At 44.3% G+C, this 22,701-nt stretch overlaps 1 protein-coding gene and 1 long non-coding RNA gene across 6 annotated transcripts in view; one reads left to right on the plus strand and one right to left on the minus strand.

Annotated features, from left to right (window-relative positions):
• sipa1l2 (signal induced proliferation associated 1 like 2) overlaps positions 1-22,701 on the minus strand; it is a 393,092-nt gene that overhangs the window by 107,565 nt on the left and 262,826 nt on the right. For all 5 annotated transcript variants that reach the window (XM_067984149.1, XM_067984146.1, XM_067984148.1 and 2 more), the window contains exons 10-11: positions 15,902-16,159; positions 494-646 (exon numbers count right to left, since the gene is read on the minus strand). In XM_067984149.1, the coding sequence (XP_067840250.1) occupies positions 494-646; positions 15,902-16,159 (411 nt within the window). The remainder of the gene's footprint in view (positions 1-493; positions 647-15,901; positions 16,160-22,701) is intronic.
• The window catches only part of LOC137321654 (uncharacterized), a 94,536-nt gene that overhangs the window by 40,497 nt on the left and 31,338 nt on the right, over positions 1-22,701 (plus strand). The window lies entirely within an intron of this gene.

Genomic DNA, 22,701 nt, shown 5'->3' on the forward strand with positions numbered 1-22,701 from the left:
GTTTCCATGTTGTAACTTCTATGATTCTATGACTTCCTTACTCTTATACTCCAACCCCCTTGCAGCGAAGGCCAACATACCATTTGCCTGCCTAATTGCTTGCTGTATCTGCATATTAACTTTGTGAATCGTGTACAAGGACACCCAAATCCCTTTGAACACCAACATTTAATAGTTCCTCACCATTTAAAAATATTCCGTTTTTCTATTCTTCCTACCAAAGTGAATAACCTCACATTTCCATGCCTTATACCCCATTACGTTTATGACATATCTGCCATTTTTATGCAAACTTTAACCCCATTTATTTTAAATGGATTACCCCATTTGATAAAATAACATTGTGCATTTGTCTGCTAATGTTGCCAGAAATACTTTCTAGCCGATGCAGTATTTGACACCTCCTTATTTCCAATTTAATTCACAGCAGTAGAGTCTGTGGAGTGTCTGGGTAGCTGAGTTCAACCCTCTAAGTACACGTCTGGAATCATACCCATCATATCCAGACTGCTGCCGCCAGTGGCCGCTGCCACTGGGTCCTGGATCGCTCGAAGAGGACTGGTTGCTGGGAGAGTTTCTGTAATGCTGACTGGCATCACTGACATTGGATTGCGATAGTTGAGCATTTTCCACATCTTGCATGGACCTGTGTGCAGCAGGGAAACAAAAACAGTCTGCTTTCAGCTGTCAATTAAAAGGACAATTTACTGAAGGTGCATCAATTTTTACTATGCACAAATAAATATTTAAATTTAATGGTTGTATCAGCTTTCCACCCCCCCCAAAATCTACCTTCAACCTTACTGAATATTTCCAGCAACAGATACAGCACAGCTACCAACGGCCGATTTAAAAGGGAGGAAAGTGGTCCCTGACACTGGTTTGTTCCAATTTATTACAGTTCTGTATTTCTGAAATACTGGCCTGGATGATCTTCCTGAATACCGCCTGATATTGAGTGGTGCAGAGGGTGGAGAATAGGTCTTGAGTAGTCCTACTGTACAGCCCAGCAAGGGTCCTCCCAATTACTGTGGCATGCAACAAGCTTCACAATTTTGCAATTCCAAAAGGATTGTTCCTTCCCTCTGCTGTTGAGGAGAAGCAAGGACAAGCCCCTCATGAAGATCTCACCTATGAGGGAGAGGAGGGGGCAGAGAACCACCTCAACAGAGACCAGAATTTAGGTAGACCATCACCAGAATCCGCTACTGAGTGGATGGCCCCTTGCAACTGCCCACTGCCTTATTAGCCCATCGAAGTTCTTAAACTCTTCCTTTTGAGCAGGACCATTAGCGGCACAGTGAATGGCCTGTTAATCAAAGGCTCACCATCAAAGCTCACACATGTGGAATAACTGGCACTGGGCAAGGAACTGGGAGGTGCTCAATAGCAATAGAACCATACCCCAGGAAGAGAATCAATGTACTTAGGGGAGAAAGTGAAGAATCACAGCAAGAAAAGCGAAAAATAAAGGAGCACCATATTCCTGAGAAAAATGCTCTCCTCTAAACAAACATGTAGGAATAGCAGTAGGCCATTTAGCCCCTGGAGCCAGTACCGCCATTCAATGAGATCATGGCTGATCTGTGACCTAACTCCATATACCCTCCTTAGCCCCATATCGTTTAATATCTTTGATTAACAAAAATCTATCAATCTCAGATCTAAAATTAACAATTCAACTAGCATCAACTGCCATTTGCAGAAGAGTTCCAAATTTCTACCACCCTTTGTATGTAGAAGTGTTTCCTAACTTCACTCCTGAAAGTCCTGGCTCTAATTTTTAGGCTATGTCCCCTAGTCCAAGACTCCTCAACCAGCGGAAATAGTTTCTCTCTATCTACCCTATCGGTTTCCCTTAATATCTTGAAAACTTTGATCAAATCACCCCTTAATCTTCTAAATTCCAGGGAATACAACCCTAGTTTGTGTAATCCCTCCTTGTAATTTAGCCCTTGGAGTCCAGGTATCATTCTAGTAAATCTACACTGCACTCCCTCCAAGGCCAATATATCCTTCCTAAGGTGTGGTACCCAGAACTGAACACAGTTGTCCAGGCGTGGTATAACCAGGGCTTTATATAGCTGTAGCGTAACTTCTATCCCCATGTATTCCAGTCCTCTAGATATGAAGGCCAGCATTTCATTAGCCTTTTTGATTATTTTCTGTAACTATCCATGACATTTTAATGATCTATGTACATGGACCCCTAAGCCTCTTTGGTCCTCCACTGTTTCGAGCTTTTCGCCATTTTGAAAATACTCTGCTCTAGCCTTTTTAGGTCCAAAGTGGATGACCTCACATTTGCCTACATTGAAATCCATTTGCCACAGTTTTGCCCATTCACTTAATCTAATAACATATCTCTGTAATTTTATGCTTCCATCCACATTGCTTACAATGCTGCCCATCTTTGTGTCATTGGCAAACTTGGATATGTGGCTCTCTATCCTGTCATCTAAGTCATTAATAAATACATTGAATAGTTGAGGCCCCAGCCCAGATCCATGTGGGAATCCACTAATCACATCTGGCCAATTTGAGTACCTGCCCATTATATGTGATGCAATGACATAAATGACACTGAACTGAATCATTGTCACTTGCAAATGGATCACAACGGTGAAAGAATGCATGGCATTTCTCTCACCAAGCAAAAATGATTTTGCCAAATGCATCATCATGAAGACAGGACATACGAACATACGAATTAAGAGCAGGAGCAGGCCATTCGGCCCCTCGAGCCTGCTCTGCCATTTGATAAGATCATGGCTGATCTGATTGCGACCTCAACCCTACTTTCCCGTCTATCTACTATAACCTTTGACTCCCTTGTTAATCAGGAATCTATCTAACTCAGCCTTAAAAATATTCAATGACCCTGCCTCCACAACTCTCTGGGGAAGGGAGTTCTACAGACTCACGATCCTCAGAGAAAAAAATTCTCATCTCCATTTTAAACGGGAAACCCATTATTTTTAAACTGTGTCCCCTAGTTCTAGTGTCTCCCACAAGGGGAAACAGCCTCTCAGCATCTACCCGTTCAAGTCCCCTCAGGATCTTATATGTTTCAATAAGAGCACCTCTCATTCTTTTAAACTCCAATGTATACGGGCTCAACTTGTCCAACCTTTCCTCATAAGATAACCCCCTCAAACCAGGAATCAGTCAAGTGAACCTTCTCTGAGCTGCCTCCAAAGCAATGATGTCCTTTCTTAAACAAGGAGACCAAAACTACACAGAATTCTAGATGTGATCTCACAATGCCCCTGTACAACTGGAGCAAAACATCCCTACTTTTATATTCCATTCCCCTTGCAATAAATGACAGCATTCCATTTGCCTTCCTAATTACTTGCTGTACCTGCATACTAACTTTTTGTGATTCATGTACTAGGACACCCAGATCCCTCTGTACCTCAGAGTTCTGCAGTCTCTCTCCATTTAAATATACTGCTTTTCTATTCCTCCTGCCAAAGTGGACAAGTTCACATTTTCCCACATTATACGCCAACTGCTAAATTTTTGCCCACTCACTTAACCTATCTATATCTCTTTGCAGACTCCTTATGTCCTCTTCACAACTTACTTTCCTACCGACCTTTGTGTCATCAGCAAATTTAGCAATCATATTCAGTCCCTTTATCCAAGTCATTGATTTGGATTGTAAATGGTTGAGGCCCAAGCACTGATCCCTGAGGCACTCCACCAGTCACATTTTGCCAACCTGAAAATTACCCATTTATGCCTACTCTCTGTTTCCTGTTAGCAAACCAATCCTTTATCCATGCTAATATGTTACACGCTACACCATGAGCTCTTATTTTGTGTAGTGGCCTTTGATGTGGCACCTTGACAAAAGCCTTCTGGAAATCCAAGTATACCACATCCACAGGATCCCCTTTATCTGTTTTAGAGTCATAGAGAGTCATAGAGTTATACAGCACGGATAGAGGCCCTTCGGCCCATCGTGTCCGCGCCGGCCATCAAGCCCAGTCTAATCTAATCCCATATTCTAGCATTTGGTCCGTAGCCTTGTATGCTATGGCATTTCAAGTGCTCATCCAAATGCTTCTTGAATGTTGTGAGGGTTCCTGCCTCCACAACCCTCTCAGGCAGTGAGTTCCAGACTCCAACCACCCTCTGGGTGAAAAAGTTCTTTCTCAAATCCCCTCTAAACCTCCCGCCTTTTACCTTGAATCTATGCCCCCTTGTTATAGAACCCTCAACGAAGGGAAAAAGCTCCTTAGTATCCATCCTATCTATGCCCCTCATAATTTTGTACACCTCAATCATGTCCCCCCTCAGCCTCCTCTGCTCCAAGGAAAACAAACCCAATCTTCCCAGTCTCTCTTCATAGCTGAAGCGCTCCAGCCCTGGTAACATCCTGGTGAATCTCCTCTGCACCCTCTCCAAAGCGATCACATCCTTCCTGTAGTGCGGCGACCAGAACTGCACACAGTACTCCAGCTGTGGCCTAACCAGTGTTTTATACAGCTCCATCATAACCTCCTTGCTCTTATATTCTATGCCTCGGCTAATAAAGGCAAGTATCCCATATGCCTTCTTTACCACCTTATCTACCTGTTCCGCCGCCTTCAGGGATCTGTGAACTTGCACACCAAGATCCCTCTGACCCTCTGTCTTGCCTAGGGTCCTCCCATTCATTGTGTATTCCCTTGCCTTGTTAGTCCCTCCAAAGTGCATCACCTCGCACTTTTCCGGGTTAAATTCCATTTGCCACTGTTCCGCCCATCTGACCAACCCATCTATATCGTCCTGCAGACTGAGGCTATCCTCCTCGCTATTTACCACCCTACCAATTTTTGTATCATCAGCGAACTTACTGATCATACCTTTTACATTCATATCCAAATCGTTAATGTAGACCACAAACAGCAAGGGCCCCAGCACAGATCCCTGTGGTACCCCCACTGGCCACAGGCTTCCAGTCACAAAAACAACCTTCGACCATCACCCTCTGCCTTCTGCCACTAAGCCAGTTTTGTATCCAAAGTGCCAAGGCACCCTGGACTCCATGGGCTCGTACCTTCTTGACCAGTCTCCTGTGCGGGACTTTATCGAAGGCCTTACTGAAATCCATGTATACCACATCCACTGCGTTACCCTCATCCACACGCCTCATCACCCCCTCAAAAAATTCAATCAAATTAGTCAGACATGATCTTCCCTTGACAAAGCCATGTTGACTATCCCTGAATAATCCTTGCTTCTCCAAGTGGAGACTAATTTTGTCCTTCAGAATTATTTCCAATAATTTTCCTACCACTGATGTTAGGCTCACTGGCCTGTAGTTCCCCGGTTTTTCCCTACTCCCCTTCTTGAATAATGGTACTACATTAGCGGTTCTCCAGTCCTCTGGCACATCCCCTGTGGCCAGAGAGGTTCTGAATATATGTGTTAGAGCCCCCGCAATCTCCTCCTTTGCCTCACACAGTAGCCTGGGATACATTTCGTCCGGGCCTGGGGATTTATCCATTTTTAGGCCTGCTAAAACCGCCAATACCTCCTCCCGCTCGATGTTAATATGTTCGAGTATATCACAGTCCCCCTGTCGTATTTCTATGTCTACGTCGTCCTTCTCCATAGTGAAAACAGATGCAAAAAATTCATTTAGAACCCCTCCTACATCTTCCGGCTCCACACACAGATTGCCATTTTTGTCCCGAATGGGCCCTATTTTTTCCCGAGTTATCCTCTTACCCTTAATATACTTATAAAACATCTTAGGATTTTCCTTTATTTTGCTCGCCAGTGTTTTTTCATGGCCCCTCCTTGATCTCCTAATTTCCTTTTTAAGTATCCCCCTGCACTTTTTGTACTCCTCTAGGGCTTCCTCCGTCTTTAGCCTTTTGTATCTGCCAAAAGCCCTCCTTTTTTTCCTAATCCATTCTCGTATATCCCCTGACATCCAAGGTTCCCTGGAGTTCTTGGAACCACCCTTGACCTTTACGGGAACATGTTGCCATTGTATGGTCTCAATCTCCCTTCTGAAAGACTCCCATTGCTCCAATGCGGATTTTCCTACAAGCAGCTGATCCCAGTCCATTTTGGCCAGATCCTGCCTTATCCTATTAAAATCGGCCTTCCCCCAATTTAGAACCTTTATTTCCGGCCCCTCCCTGTCCTTTTCCATGACCACCTTAAATCTCACTGAATTATGGTCACTGTCACCAAAGTGCTCACCTACTAGCACTTCTTCCACTTGGCCGGCCACATTCCCTAGAATTAGGTCCAGTACCGCCCCCTCTCTTGTAGGACTTTCTACATGCTGGCTCAAAATGCTCTCCTGGATGCACGTTAAGAATTTTGTACCCTCTAAGCATTTTACACTCTGAGTATCCCAGTTAATATTGGGGAAGTTGAAATCCCCCACTATTATTACCCTATTATTTGCACAATTTTCTGAGATTTGCCTGCATATCTGTTCCTCTATCTCCCCCTGACTGTTTGGGGGTCTATAGTGCACTCCCATCAAAGTGCTTGCCCCCTTTTTGTTTTTAAGCTCCACCCATATGGCCTCATTTGAGGAACCTGCTAATATATCATCCCTCCTTATGGCAGTAATTGATTCTTTAATTAATATTGCGACCCCCCCTCCTCTTATACCTCCCCTTCTGTCTTGCCTGAAGATTCTGTACCCCGGAATATTGAGCTGCCAGTCTTGCCCCTCCCTCAGCCATGTATCTGTGACAGCAACAATATCATACTCCCATGTGTTTATCAACACCTTCAGTTCATCCACCTTATTTGCAAGACTCCTTGCATTAAAATAGATGCCATCCAGCCTTGCTCTTACATATTTGCCCTGTCTTCCAAGCTGACTTGTTTTTTTCTCAATATTTGGCTGCACATCACCCCCTATTGTAGCTCCACTCTGTATCCCATCCCCCTGCCAAGTTAGTTTAAACCCCCCCCAACAGTGCTAGCAAACCTCCCCGCAAGGATATTTGTCCCGCTCTGGTTCAGATGCAACCCGTCCGACTTGTACAAGTCCCACCTTCCCCAGAAGCAGGCCCAGTGATCCAGGAAACTGAAACCCTCCCTCCTGCACCAACTCTTTAGCCACGCATTCATCTGTTCTATCCTCCTATTTCTATACTCACTAGCCCGTGGCACTGGGAGTAATCCAGAGATTACAACCTTTGAGGTCCTGCTCTTTAATCTGCTACCTAGCTCCCTAAATTCTTGATGCAGGACCTCATCTCCCTTCCTACCTATGTCGTTGGTCCCAATGTGGACCACGACCTCTGCCTGCTCATCCTCCCCCTTGCTTGTTACTTCCTCAAAGAACTCTAATAAATTAGTCAAACACGATTTCCCTTTCACAAAGCCATGTTGACTCTGCCTGATTGCATTGAGATTTTCTAAGTGCCCTGCTATAACCTCCTTAATAATAGATTCTAGCATTTTCCCTACGGCAGATGTTAAGCTAACTGGCCTGTAGTTTCCTGCTTTCTGTCTCCCTCCTTTCTTGAATAGAGGAGTTACATTTGCTATTTTTCAATCTGATGGAACCCATCCAGAATCTAGGGAATTTTGAAAAATTAATACCAATGCATCTACTATCTCTGCAGCCACTTCTTTTAAGACCCTAGGATGAAGTCTGTCAGGACCTGGGGACTTGTCAGTTTTAGCTCTAATATTTTTTTCAGAACCCTTTCCCTGGTGATTGTAAATGTTTTAAGTTCCTCCCTCCCTTACACCTCTTAATTCACAATTATTTCTGGCATGTTATTTGTATCCTCTACAGTGAAATATCTGTTCAATTTATCTGCCATTTCCTTATTCTCCATTTTTAATTCCCCAGACACACTCTCCAGAGGAACAATGCTCACTTTACTTACGCTTTTCCTTTTTAAATACCTGTAGAAACTCTTAATATCTGTTTTTAATATTTCTAGTTAGCTTTCTCTCGTACTCTAATTTCTCCCTCATTATTTTTTTAGTCATTCTTTGCTGTTTTATATATTCTGTCCAATTTTCTGACCTGCCACTAATCTTAGCAGAATTAAAGATCGCCTTTAAGAATGGACAGGATTTTCTGGAGGTAGAAACTAGATGCTAAGTGCCCAGTGAAAAACTGAAACCTTCAGAAGTACTAAGTATGACACTTGAAACATCAGACACAGCCCATCAGACACAGATGGAAATGCCCTTCTGGCTTAAATACTTTAAACACAGATTGTTCTCCTTAACTGTAGTAAGAGCACGTCACAAGCAGCAAACAGCAAAACTGGTCGTGCACAGCTGAGAACAATTAGATCTTGTAAAAAAAATCCTCTAACACACATCTGTGCATATGTTCCCAATGAGAAAACAATGGGAATGTGAGGGGAGAGGAAATGCAGCAAGTCCTGTGCAGGGTGTTGCTTACACCTGTGTGCTGCTACTGATTTCAATGGCAGTACTAAGTATTGACACGAGCCCCTCTCCAGATTCACAAATAAAATATTTCTGTTAACTCAACACATGTAATAACATATCAAATAATTCATTTAACTTCTTCCCCATCTCTTTTAGTTTCCCCACACTATATAGAATTTTCCATTTGAGAGTCTGGTTCAGTTTGAGACAGTGGCTGGGGAGGGGTACGGAATCCAGGGTGCATCTTCCACCAATTCTATTCCGCCTTCCTTGATAGAAGTTACAAGGCCTTCATTCCGCTGCTTTTTTGTGGGAAAAATCAGACATTGCTTATGCAGAAATGAGTGTGTGTCCTACAATGGGGTATATTTCGTAAAAAGTGAAACTGTACTCCGTATAAAATAAGTAGGGGACGTGTTATTAAATACTACTGCACTGTGCAGTGCATGAGAGCCTTGGGCAAGCTGAGAAAGAATGAGCACTAAATTTGCCATCTGGCCTCACTCAAGATATTGGATGGTGCAGTTATCTGACTGAGAAATTATACATTTCTAACATACTTTAAACAATTCAGGTCACGATGGTGATAAAATCCCCTGAATGTGATGGCTGCAGGTTAAGAACTGTATAACTGCACTGTTAAGGATAATATATGTAGAGACCATGTATATTTTTGGCGATGGAGTTGAAGCTTTGATTTAATTGCCAATGTGTTGCTTGGGTCGTGAAATAGCGATTAGGCTCAACAGTGCTCAAACTAGCTCACTGGCCAGCTTGCCATTTCCAGTGCAGACTTATTGTCATGTACAAATGTTTCTAATAGGTAATACAGATAGAAACACTGCAGCCAGTTCTGAAATTATATTTTTTTATCCATAGTATTTTTTTTAAATGGATACAACCCGGCTGTTTTTAACATAACATTTCTGCAAGCATTTCACAAACACAATTCGATTATTTCTTCACCTCCAAAAGAAACCGAAATTTCACACCTTGTAGCAGATGGTCTAATCCTATTAATAGAAAAAGTAAATTGCATCTCTCTGTATCACTGATCAGACAAATTCAGAATCCCAATATGAAACCTGACACAGAACACTTAAGGCAAGAGACCTTTGGAATGCTAATGGCCCCAAAGAACTGATGTAACCTGAAGCAATGGAGGAACTTTCAAGGTCAAAGAAGGAATGAATGATTAAAGCGGTCTATTTATTACTGCTTCGATCCTGCAAACCATTGTTGCTGTCAGTGAATAACTAATCTTCGTGTTTCAGGGCTGGGCCGTGTGATAGGATGAAGGTGTGTCTGTACGAGCTATTGACTATTTCTTTGAAATTCTCACACTGTTTTATACAACCATGGTGCTGTGGCAAGGCACTGAGTAGAAAGACAGACTGGCATTTCTATAGCTCCATTCACAACCTCAGGACGTCTCAAAGTGCTTTACATCCAATGAAGTACTTTTGAAGTGTAGGCACCGTTGCAATGTAGGAAACGCAGAGCCAATTTACGCACAGCAAGGTACCACAAACAGCAATGTGACAATGACCAGACCATCTGTTTTTTTTTTAGTGATGTTGGTTGAGGGATAAATATTGGCCAGGACACTGGGGAGAACTCTCCTGTTCTTCTTTGAAATGGTGCCGTGGGATCTTTTATGTCCACCTGAGAGGGCAGACAGGGTCCCGGTTTAACGTTTCATCTGCAAGACGGCACCTCCGACAGTGCAGTGCTCTCTCAGTACTCCACTAAAGTGTCAGCCTGGATTATCTGCTCAAGTCTCTGGAGTGGGACGTGCAGGGAAGGAGAATGAAGGGAGAGCCCTGCCCACGCCATCGGTAATGAATGGCTGGAGAAGATGGTATAAAAATGGGTGAAATTGAATGAGGGCAAAATATCTATAGCAAGAAGAAAAGAACCTTGTTGGTTTTGGCATTCACTGTAAAAAATGATATATTGCAGGTCATGTTAGTTTTATTGATATCAAATAAAACCAATTTTTTTTTAAGTTAAAGCCCCAACAGTTAAACATTAGATTATCAAAGCAGCCTCTAATTAAATATCTCCTGGATTGTGATGATGTATATTTGAAGTTTGTCGGTGCTTTATTTAGATTAGGTTTTACAGCATTATCCCCTCTCGCCATACCTGTATGTAAGTTTGAGAGACAGTAATTAAAACAGTGCCTGTGTACCATGAGGAGACGATTCTCGGATACCACATTTATTCCTCAATTTTCTGAGCGTTTCTCTCTCACCTCCCCCCCTCATACTCACAAATGTAAATGTAACAAGTACAGAAAAATAAAATATTCCTTCTTTAAAAAGATCTCATCCCATCCATGTACAGTTAATCCCAAGATTAAATATTTATAACTCCAATACACTGCCATGTTATGCTGTTTTGAATATATTTGTTGCTAATTTTCCTGTGCCTCTTGCATTTTGTAGATATTGGACTTAAAAAAATTTCCTTCCTGTGTTAAATGCGTCTTTTGTCATACACCTGTGGGGGTACTAGTGGAATAGTGGAATAAGATTGCTAGAATAGGTGTCAGCCTTGGCCCTGGTGTTAACACTCTCGCCTCAGAGTCAGAAGTTGTGGGTTCAAGCCCCATTCCAGACTTGAGCACATAATCTAGGCTGGCACTTCAGTCCAATACTGAGGGAGTGCTGCACTGTCGGAGGTGCCGTCTTTCAGATGAGACGTCAAACCGAGGCCCCGTGTGCCCTCTCAGGTGGACATAAAAGATCCTATTATACTATTTGAAGAAGAGCAGGGGGGTTCTCCCCGGTGTCCTGGAAACATTTATCCCTCAAACCACATCACTAAAAACAGTTTACTGGTCATTATCTCCTTAAACCCCTCTGTAATTTTAGCAAATGATTTAAAACATCTCTACTATCTTGGTGGCATTTTAAAAAAAAATCCCTCTCCTGCTACTTTATAGCCTTCAGTCTGTCTCCCCCAGACAGTTCAACAGTGAACTTGCTGTATGGGGAATAGTGGATGTGGAGTCCCATCCCACCACTGTATGACGCAACGCCTTAGTAAAACCAACATGTTGCCCCACTGAGCAGTCTTATCGTTAGAAGCTTTCGGTTGGCCCCTCAGTTTCAGCTGTGTAATTTCCTCCTCGCTTCCTGCGATATCTATGTTCATCCCTCATGTGAAACTTGGGATTTGTAAAGCCTGGATTTAAAGCAGTATTTCCATCACCCCCCATATCTCTTCCCTTTCAATAACTTTTCATGCTTGATAACCTCTGTGGTGCTGTTAATTGCTTTTCTTCGCTTCCCAATAGCTAAGATTGATTTCTATTCTGAAGATATGTCTATAAATTATTGATGAAGCTTTCCCATGGTTAGATTTTGGTTATTCTCGCTGTGGTTTGCTATGTTTTCCTTTGATCTATGGTCACTGAAATAATATTACTAGATAACCATAGAAAAAAATTATTTAGCTAACACTGTTCTATTTATTAGACCCGTTATGTTGTGTCTTAATATCAAAACAAAGATAGTGGGCTTTCATTATTCAATAGATCAACAGACCCAGCACATCCCTAATCTGCCATTTCCACCCTATCTCCAGGTCGGGTTGAGAGACAGGCTGCAGTTCGCCTGGAGTGCCCAGCGCGGTTCGCCTGGAGTGCCCAGCGCGGTTCCCGAGGTCATTCACCAAAATGGTGTGCAAGACCTGGGGAGGGATTCGTTCTAGTCTAATATTATTACTGATTTTCTTACTACACATACTTTTGGCAGATTGTTGGTGGCAGAATCTCATTATTAGCAATTCCATCACATTGTTAAACGAACAGAGCTCCTGGAAATGTGACACTGCTTGTTCCATAGCTTTGACAGCAGAATTTCAATCACTTTCATTCAGACTTTTTATGAGTTTTGTTTGAGGAGTTATATTGTTTCAGCCAGTTTTATTTACTTTTTTGCTGATCTAAAATGTTAACAATGTCGGACTTCCTATTTGAGAAATGAGTGTTTTGTTCCCAGTGTAAATGTAGACTTAGATTGCTGGCTGGCCACCCTACACCTGGGGGAGAGAGAGCTGTCTGAGCAGCTCCTAATTGCATTCTTCATCTCTGTGAACACCACTGATGTCCAGAGTTCACAGCCCTACTGGTCCAAAGGGAATAATTAGAAAGTATGGCTCGGGGGTTGGTGGGAGGGGGAGGGGAGAGACAGGGCACAGGTGAAAAGAAGAAAGAATCATAAATTAATTAGATTGCTTTACAATGTAGCACAGCGAATAAAGTCATCAGTTTAACCTGCAGTTTAGCATCTCCACTTTTATTTTCTCCACGCAATTCATTTGATATTAATAAATCCACTTGTGTTTGCGTCGATGAGATCTAATTAGGTTATTACCAAGGGAGGGACGCATCAAAGAGATAGAGTGAGTGAGTCAGACTGACTGTTTACATTTATTCCACATGACCCACACAGCACAGTGTGCTCTTTATTTTTGATGAATAAGCAGGCCATACCACTCATGAATTTGATGTGGAAGGCTGCATGAAGTACAAGGACTGGGCTGGGATCATAGGCAAAATAGAGATTTCTCATAGCCTAATGCACACTGCAGCAACAGCACCAGTTCAGCAAGTGCTGGTTACCTCTGCGTTTAACCAGGACAGAATATCCTGCAAGATTTTCACAGGCAGGAGAAGCAGTGTGTAAAGTTCCAACACTGGCACTCTGCAGATCTATTGATGCAGAGTATTGGCATCAATATGAAAGTGATGCTGTACCAGTGGAGAAACTTGTGAAAGAGACAGATCTCTTCTAAATGAAAGGGGAGAGGTCAATCTTAGGTTTCTGTTCTTAAAATGTGTGGAGGAATCTATACAAGAACTGACACTCTCAGAAACCCCCTGTAAATACTGAGTGTCTCAGGGACCCTCTGTAAATACTGCACACTCCCGGAGGCCCCCTGTAAATAACAACATGCTCCCAGAGACCCCCAGTAAATAGCGACACGCTCCCAGAGACCCCCAGTAAATAGCGACACGCTCCCAGAGACCCCCAGTAAATAGCGACACGCTCCCAGAGACCCCCAGTAAATAGCGACACGCTCCCAGAGACCCCCAGTAAATAGCGACACGCTCCCAGAGACCCCCAGTAAATAGCGACACGCTCCAGAGACCCCCTGTAAATAGCGACACGCTCCCGGAGAACCCCTATAAATAGCGACACGCTCCCGGAGACCCCCTGTAAATAGAAAAATGCTCCCGGAGACCCTCTGTAAATAGCGATACGCTCCCGGAGACCCCCTGTAAATAGCGAAACGCTCCCGGAGACCCCCCTGTAAATAGCGACACGCTCCCGGAGATCCCTGTAAATAGCGACACCCTCTCGGAGATCCCTGTAAATACTGACACACTCCTGGAGACCTTCTACAAATACTGACACACTCTGGGGACCCCGCAGAAACACTCCCAGGGACCCCTCACCAACACTGTCCAACTTCGTCTCCCCTCCTCCCCGCTGCTGAAACCCTGATGCTTGTCCCGTCACCTCTGAAATCGACTCCTTTAACGCTCTCCCTACTGGCCTTTTCTCCTTCACCTACCAGAAACTCGTATTTATCCTAAGCTCTTTCACTGAATCCCACCGATCTCCATTGTTCCCCAATGCATTCAATTCAAAGTCTTTGCCCTTGTCTATAAATCCCTCCATGATTTCATCTCACCCTATCTCTGAAATCTCTTTGAGCCCGAGATTCCCCCCTAATGTTCTATTCTTCTGGGGGGTGCCTTCTATGCATCTCCGCCAACCCTTGCCCCACCACTGCTGTCATTAGCTGCCTCAGTCCCTAATCCTAGGAACTCCTTCCCTAAATCTCTCTGCCTCTGCCCCTCCACCTTTTAAGAAAAACTCCCCTTCTGTGCTGTAATATTCTATATTGCAGGGCTATGGGGAAAGAGTAGGGGAGTGGGATTAATTGGATAGCTCTTTCAACGAGCCGGCACGATGGGCTGAATGGCCTCCTTCTGTGCTGTACATTCCATGAGTCTATGAAATTCATCTCTTCAACAGAGCCTTTGATCACACCTCAATCTCACCTTCCTGTCGAAGTCTACTTTCATAATAGCAATTTATAAAGCACCTTGGGAAGTTATTTTTTTTTTAAAATGTTATGAAAATGCAAGGTGTTGCTGTTGAGGGTCATCATAACAAAAAGCTTCTATCCACCTTCTATCCCATCTGCATGCTGGCTGGCATCTGCATATACATTTTTTCCATGTTCTGGTGCATTTCAACCAGCACTTTCCCAACAGCTGATGTTCTGCTCCAGCACTGAGATATTTAACTGACAGCTCTCCCTCCCAATTTCAGCCTGTATCTAGCCTGTTGGACTGTCTGATTCTAAATCAGCATTGGGGGGGCCTGGATTCTGCACAGAAAATTGCCATTTAAATATTGCAGTGCTGGGAGAATGGAACAGGCAGCAACTGATGTGTGTGCTGCAAACCAGCGCATCGCCTGTCAATCTACAAAATGAGCAAAAGACGATCAGCAGCTTCAAAAGAGACACAGCCTCCAAAAGGCTGACCCCATCTTACTGCTGTTTGTGGGATCTTGTTGTGTGCAAATTGACTGCTGCATTTTCCCAATTTCTAAAATGACTACACTTCAAAAGTACTTCATTCGCTGTGAAGCACTTTGGGACATCTTGAGGATGCGAAAGGCGCTATATAAATGCAAGTTCTTTCTTTTTTGGTTCCTCTTGCTAGCAGCAGTGATTCTGACTGCTGCATATTGTAGGCTGGAACTCCTGTTCTCAAGGGAATGCCTGTCTCCAGTACACAGTGGCCGAGATCATTGCCGTTACCGGTTCTTGAGGAGAGAGGTGCCCTCTATCCAGTCCATGAGCAGCTGGACCCAGGTAGGAGCTGGGGAGGTGGGAAAAAGAGGAGCAGCATTGAGGACAGGGGACCTGGTTCAGTCAATTTTGTCAACTCGAATCCCCAAAATGCCAACACAGTTGGCATGTATGGTACTGGTGCTGGAATTTTCAGATCCCCCCCCACTCCCCTCCCCTCCACGCTCCCTGGCTAACAGAGACATACATTGCTGGTCTTAGACAGAGATATATATAAATCATTCTAGTGAGATAAATATTTACACTTGCAGGCTCACTTAACAAACACATTTTTAAGTGAATAGATAAAACATCTGAACACTTTAATATCTTCAATGGAATACAAAGAGCTAAATAAATCATCAGTGCAATTGCTGTCAGGATTTACCTATGCTACCCCCTAAAGCTGCACTGCAGTTAGACAATTCACAGCTGTCTCTCCCTCAGACAACGCTCATTTCAGTTGGTAGCATAGTAGGTGTGCTGCACTAATTCCAGCCTCGGAGCAATATGCACCCTTCGGAGTTGCATACGATTAGCAAGTGAGCATCATTCGCAGCACACTTGCGTTGACGGTGGCATTTCAGAGGTGAAATTTCAGCAGCGTAATAGGAATTATGAAGAGTATTACCTCACACCATCTGGCAGCTTTCTGTCAAAGGATGTACTGCGAGGGATAGATGCGTGGACCTGCTGTAACATTGGCTGGGATTGAAGCCTGTCGGCTGCTCCTTGTATCGGGGAGGACCGGGAGAGTGGCTGCCCGGCAGGAGTGGCGACTCTGTGCCACGTAGTGTTTCTTCTGAAGGGGGTTTTGAACTCGCAAGGAGTGCCTTCATTGTCCACCTTGTATTCGACCATTGGTATCCTGTACAGCTCTGAGCAGCCTCTGCCCAAAAAGAATATTTGGTTTTGTTAAACTGAGAGTACAGAACCCGCACCCCTCCCCCCCCGAATCAGATACATGAAAAAAATCATAATTTTTTTTAAAAAGAGACAAATAATTAAATACAAAATACAGTCGATAATGTTGTCCAATAGGGGTGACCTTGGTTTTCATGATTAAAGCAACCCTTCTCTCCATTCCCACTAGATGCAGCTGACTGATCTGACTGTACTGCAGGGACCAGCGCTGCTACCAGATTGAATCTTTTGAATAATTCACAATAAACCCAAGGCGTCTAGTGCAGCAGTATGACACCACATTCTTCACTGAGTTTCTGCCAAGGCGACCATTGAAAATAACTTTACATGTGCTGGAAGTGAGATTTGAATGTGCCGGGTTATTTACTGTTCTACAATAGATCTGAAAACTTATTGTGGAATCTATGAATGAGGTCAGGCTTAATTTATAACTTACATTTTGCACTCTCAGTAAGACCGACATGTGGGGTTGGGGGTGGCGTGGGGGGGGGGGGGGGGGGAGGGGAGGGGGGGAGGGAAGGGTTAAGGTTGCCATATGTGACACAGGTATGGCAGTAATTAAAGGTGCAGTATACAACAGCCGCTTCAGAATTACATTTTTATCACAAGGTAGAGCTAAAGATACTTTCCGTCTGAAAAATAGCATCCCTCATACCATGTGTTTGAGAGTTATTTAGATTTGTTCCTGGAGCACAGCTCAATTTCAGCAGCACAGTTTGTGCACTCACACCAATGACCTCTATTCTTCACTCCTGGGATCTGCAAACCACAGGGAGATCTTGCGGAAGTAGGACAGCGGGTCAGGGAAATTCCACCCCCCCCCTCCCCCAAGGCAGATATCGACAGATCCTACTTACGGGTGATGAAAATTTAAGTTACCAAGCTGCAGTGAATTGAAGCTTCAAAAATCGTGAAATCAAACGTGTGTGCTGCCACTACAGAACGTGCAAAACAAAGTATGCTCACAAAAACAGTCTGGAAGGCAATTCGGAAGTGGCAGCTGTGCAAAAAGAATGTGAACCCAACTGTTAGTGAGAAAGTGCCACCCTGTTTTGTAAAACACTGTTTCCACTAAAATCCTTATTCATGGTAAAAAAAAACTGCACCACAGGATAATTGAACACACATTTTATATATGGAAAACCACAGTTCCATAGCCCCAAAACAGAAATAAACAACCTCCTAATGTCAGACTTCATAGAATGATACAGCACAGAAGGAGGCCATTCGGCCCGTCATGCCTGTGCCGGCTCGTTGAAAGAGCCGTCCAATTTATATATAAATAAAAGTCTAAACACTGAATACAAAATGTTATTTTTAAAACCAAATAGTTTTGGTGTCCTCCAAGCAAGTTCAAACATTGATTTTTGATTTCAGGTCATCTCAACTCTAATTCTTACAGGAGGAAAATTATTTGGGAGTTGATGAAGATCACCCTGTGCATTTACAGTAACGTTACTATGGTTATAACAAATTTTGCATGTCTTTTATGCTGGAAGGAGGCAAAGTTAAGACAAGCAACAACAACTTGCATTTATATAGCATCTTTAATGTAGTAAAACGTTTCACAGGAATGTAATCAGACAAAAATTGACACTGAGCCAAAGAAGGCGGCATTAGGACGTGACCAAATGCTTGGTAAGAGGTAGGTCTTAAAGGAGGAAAGAGAGGTAGAAGGGTTTAGGGAGGAAATTCCAGAGCTTAGGGCTTAGGCTACTGAAGGCACTGTTGCCAATTTTGGGGTGAAGGAAATTGGAAATGGACAAGAGGCCAGAGTTGGAGGAGCGCAGAGATCACTGGAGTGTTGTAGGGCTGGAAGTGTTTACCAAGATAGGGAGGGGCGATTGCATAGAGGGATTTGATCACGAGGATGAGAATTTTAAAATCGAGGTGTTAGCGGACCGGGAGCCGATGTAGGTCGGTGAGCATGGTGCATTGCTTTAATTAGCTCAAGTTTGGCTATGCCTTTGTTCTCACATAAATGCCCACTCTGGGCAATCAGATGGCTCAACTGTAATAACTTACACACTAATAGGACACAAAACTGTAATCAGATTTCACCATAAACGGTCCGACACTGTCCACATGGTGATTATCAGACCTAGACTTCATATTTATAAAACAGTTTTGTTTTTGTTTTGAGCAATGAATTGCTAAAGATTACTTGCAGTGAGTTCTGGTACCACTGGGGAGGAAACTACCTGGAGCAGTAATGAAATCCAACACTATGATAGGACGGAATACACAACTAGAACTGAATACCCTGGGTCAATAACAGTAACTCAGCTTCTTTTCACTGTTGGAGCCAGTAAATCCTCTGGACCAATACCCTGATTATAACATTATGACATTCTTAAAAACTCAGCAGGATTAGACACAGGAAAAAACATAGTTAATCACTGTTCTTTTTAATTGTTTGATTTTTAAAAAAAAAGTAGCCCCTGATGGCAAGACTCCCCCTAATCAAACCTGCATTTAGAGAAACTGATGGCATCCAAATCAAAATATAAAATGTGCTTTCACAGCGAGAGGGAGGGATGGAGCGAGAGGGAGGGATAGAAATAGAGAGGGATAGAGATAGATGGAGAGATCAAGAGAGCGAGAATGAGAACACTTTCCCAGGGAGGGGAGGTACAATCATAGGGAGAGTTAGCCCTAGGCACAGTTGTGGCATACGTTAGTACTCAACTCAGACAACCACGATCCAGGGGCCAGGACCTGGGTGAAACAGACGGACCCGATACTCTTACAAATAAATTACAAACACTGATCCATGACCTGGAAGAATGAACGGATAACAATGGGAAGCCAAGCTGACAGTTCTCGAGACAAGTAAATGACATGGATTGTCCCTGCAGGGTGATGAGTGTTATTTAGTTTCTTTAAAAACAGCAATTTCCAATAATTAGATAGACATCCCTCCAGGAATCTATTTCTAGTTTTTGAGCAAGCTCCTTTTCATTAATTTTTCATGACAATAACTCAATTAATTTAGTAGCTAAAATGACTAACTTCACTTTAACCTGAATATAAAATGTTATTCCTTACGTGTAATGTCAAAGTGATTATTGTGAAACACAGATGCCAATATAAGAGAAGCATTTAATTAAAAAACATCTTCCATTCAGACACCACTCTAGTTCCTGAGCAATCTTGTACAAGGACACACACATCACTTCATTGCTTAAGAGCCACTGTATCACACAACTCTGATCTGATAAGATACACAAAGATAGGAGAAAACCCCTGCACTTAGATAAACCACACATAGATTCAGTCGATGAAATGAGGGTTTGATTTCCCCAGCGTTTACATGCTTGCTTGTTTTCCCAAATAGTATCTTCAGCAAAAAGGAGTTAATGACCTGCCTGTCGACATCAACCTGACAGACAGCACAAGACCTTGGACGAGGAGGAGGAGATTCAAATCCACCTGCTTACACCAGACTAGGATCAAATCCATTTGCTGCAGGGATGGCTTTAGAGGGTTACTGTCTTCATGAGAACTTTTCCCCCCAAAGCTCACGTGCTTAGAACAGAAGTGGAAGGGCCCGATGTCATTTGTATCATGATGATGTATTTCAATGTCATTGTACATCATCACATTCAAACATTTGGGGAAAAAAAAGTTTGCCAAACAATTTTGCACAGAAGTAAAGCCCTTTTAGATCACCTTCAATAGAAGTCTTGCCTCCAGTCCATCACTGGAGTAGATTCTGGAAAACCAAGGGTTTGGCACATTTTTTTTATTCGTTCATGGGATGCGGGCATCGCTGGCAAGGCCAGCATTTATTGCCCATCTCTAATTGCCCTGGAGAAGGTGGTGGTGAGCCGCCTTCTTGAACCGCTGCAGTCCGTTTGGTGAAGGTTCTCCTACACTGCTGTTAGGTAGGGAGTTCCAGAATTTTGACCCAGCGACGATGAAGGAACGGCCATATATTTCCAAGTCGGGATGGTGTGTGACTTGGAGGGGAACATGCAGGTGGTGTTGTTCCCATGTGCCTGCTTCCCTTGTCCTTCTAGGTGGTAGAGGTCGCGGGTTTAGGAGATGCTGTCGAAGAAGCCCTGGTGAGTTGCTGCAGTGCATCCTGTGGATGGTACACACTGCGCCGGTGGTGAAGGGAGTAAATGTCGAGGGTGGTGGATGGGGTGCCAATCAAGCGGGCTGCTTTGTCCTGGATGGTGTTGAGCTTCTCGCGTGTTGTTGGAGCTGCACTCATCCAGGCAAGTGGAGAGTATTCCATCACACTCCTGACTTGTGCCTTGTAGATGGTGGAAAGGCTTTGGGGATTCAGGAGGTGAGTCACTCGCCGCAGAATACCCAGCCTCTGACCTGCTCTCGTAGCCACAGTATTTATATGGCTGGTCCAGTTATGTTTCTGGTCAATGGTGACCCCCAGGCTGTTGATGGTGGGGGATTCAGCGATGGTAATGCCGTTGAATGTTAGGGGGAGGTGGTTAGACTCTCTCTTAGTTGGAGATGGTCATTGCCTGGCACTTGTCTGGAGCGAATGTTACTTGCCACTTATGAGCCCAAGCCTGGATGTTGTCCAGGTCTTGCTGCATGTGGGCACGGACTGCTTCATTATCTGAAGGGTTGCAAATGGAACTGAACACTGTGCAATCATCAGCGAACATCCCCATTTCTGACCTTATGATGGAGGGAAGGTCATTGAAGCAGCAGCTGAAGATGGTTGGGCCTAGGACACTGCCTTGAGGAACTCCTGCAGCAATGTCCTGGGGCTGAGATGATTGGCCTCCAACAACCACTACCATCTTCCTTTGTGCAAGGTATGACTCCAACCACTGGAGAGTTTTCCCCCGATTCCCACTGACTTCAGTTTTACAAGGGCTCCTTGGTGCCACACTCTGTCAAATGCTGTCTTGATGTCAAGGGCAGTCACTTTCACCTCACCTCTGGAATTCAGCTCTTTTGTCCATGTCTGGACCAAGGCTGTAATGAGGTCTGGAGCCGAGTGGTCCTGGCGGAACCCAAACTGAGCATCGGTGAGCAGGTGATTGGCGAGTAAGTGCCACCTGATAGCACTGTCGACGACACCTTCCATCACTTTGCTGATGATTCAGAGCAGACTGATCGGACGGTAGTTGGCCGGATTGGATTTGTCCTGCTTTTTGTGGACAGGACATACCTGGGCAATTTTCCACATTGTCGGGTAAATGTCAGTGTTGTAGCTGTACTGGAACAGTTTGGCCAGAGGTGTGGCTAGTTCTGGAGAACAATTCTTCAGCACTACAGCCGGGATGTTGTCGGGGCCCATGGCCTTCGCTGTATCCAGTGCACTCAGCCATTTCTTGATATCACGTAGAGTGAATCGAATTGACTGAAGACTGGCTTCTGTGATGGTGGGGATATCGGGAGGAGGCCGAGATGGATCATCCACTTGGCACTTCTGGCTGAAGATGGTTGCAAACACTTCAGCCTTGTCTTTTGCACTCTCGTGCTGGACTCCACCATCATTGAGGACGGGGATGTTTACAGAGCCTCCTCCTCCCGTTAGTTGTTTAATTGTCCACCACCATTCACAACTGGATGTGGCAGGACTGCAGAGCTTTGATCTGATCCATTGGTTGTGGAATCACTTAGCTCTGGCTATATTATGTTGCTCTTCTACACTCCTCATTGAACCAGGGTTGATCCCCTAGCTTGTTGGTAATGGTAAAGTGAGGAATATGTCGGGCCATGAGGTTACAGATTGTGCTGGAATACAATTCTGCTGCTGATGGCCCATAGTGCCTTGTGGATGCCCAGTTTTGAGCTGCGAGATCTATTCTGAATCCATTCCATTTAGCACAGTGGTAGTGCCACACAACACGTTGGATGGTGTCCTCAGTGTGAAGATGGGACTTCGTCTCCACGAGGACTGTGCGGTGGTCACTCCTACCAGTACTGTCATGGACAGATGCATCTGCGACAGGTAGATTGGCGAGGACGAGGTCAAGTAGGTTTTTCCCTCGTGTTGGTTCGCTCACCACCTGCTGCAGGCCCAGTCTGGCAGCTATGTCCTTCAGGACTCGGCCAGCTCAGTCAGTAGCGGTGTTACCGAGCCACTCTTGGTGATGGACATTGAAGTCCCCCACGCAGAGTACATTCTGTGCCGCTGCTACCCTCAGTGTTTCCTCCAAGTGGTGCTCAACATAGAGGAGGACTGATTCACCAGCTGAAGGAGGGCGGTAGGTGGTAATCAGCAGGAGGTTTCCTTGCCCATGTTTGACCTGATGCCATGAGATTTCATGGGGTCCGGAGTCAATGTTGAGGACTCCCAGGGTCACTCCCTCCTGACTGTATATCACTGTACCGCCACCTCTGGTGGGTCTGTCCTGCTGGTTGGACAGGACATACCACCCAGGGATGGTGATGGATGAGTCTGGGACATTGGCTGAAAGGTATGATTGTGAGTATGGCTATGTCAGGCTGTTGCTTGACTAGTCTGTGGGACAGCTCTCCCAATTTTGGCACAAGTCCCCAGATGTTAGTGAGGAAGACTTT

Source organism: Heptranchias perlo, chromosome 5, assembly GCF_035084215.1.
Source record: "Heptranchias perlo isolate sHepPer1 chromosome 5, sHepPer1.hap1, whole genome shotgun sequence".
In the NCBI taxonomy this organism is placed as follows: Eukaryota; Metazoa; Chordata; class Chondrichthyes; order Hexanchiformes; family Hexanchidae; genus Heptranchias; species Heptranchias perlo.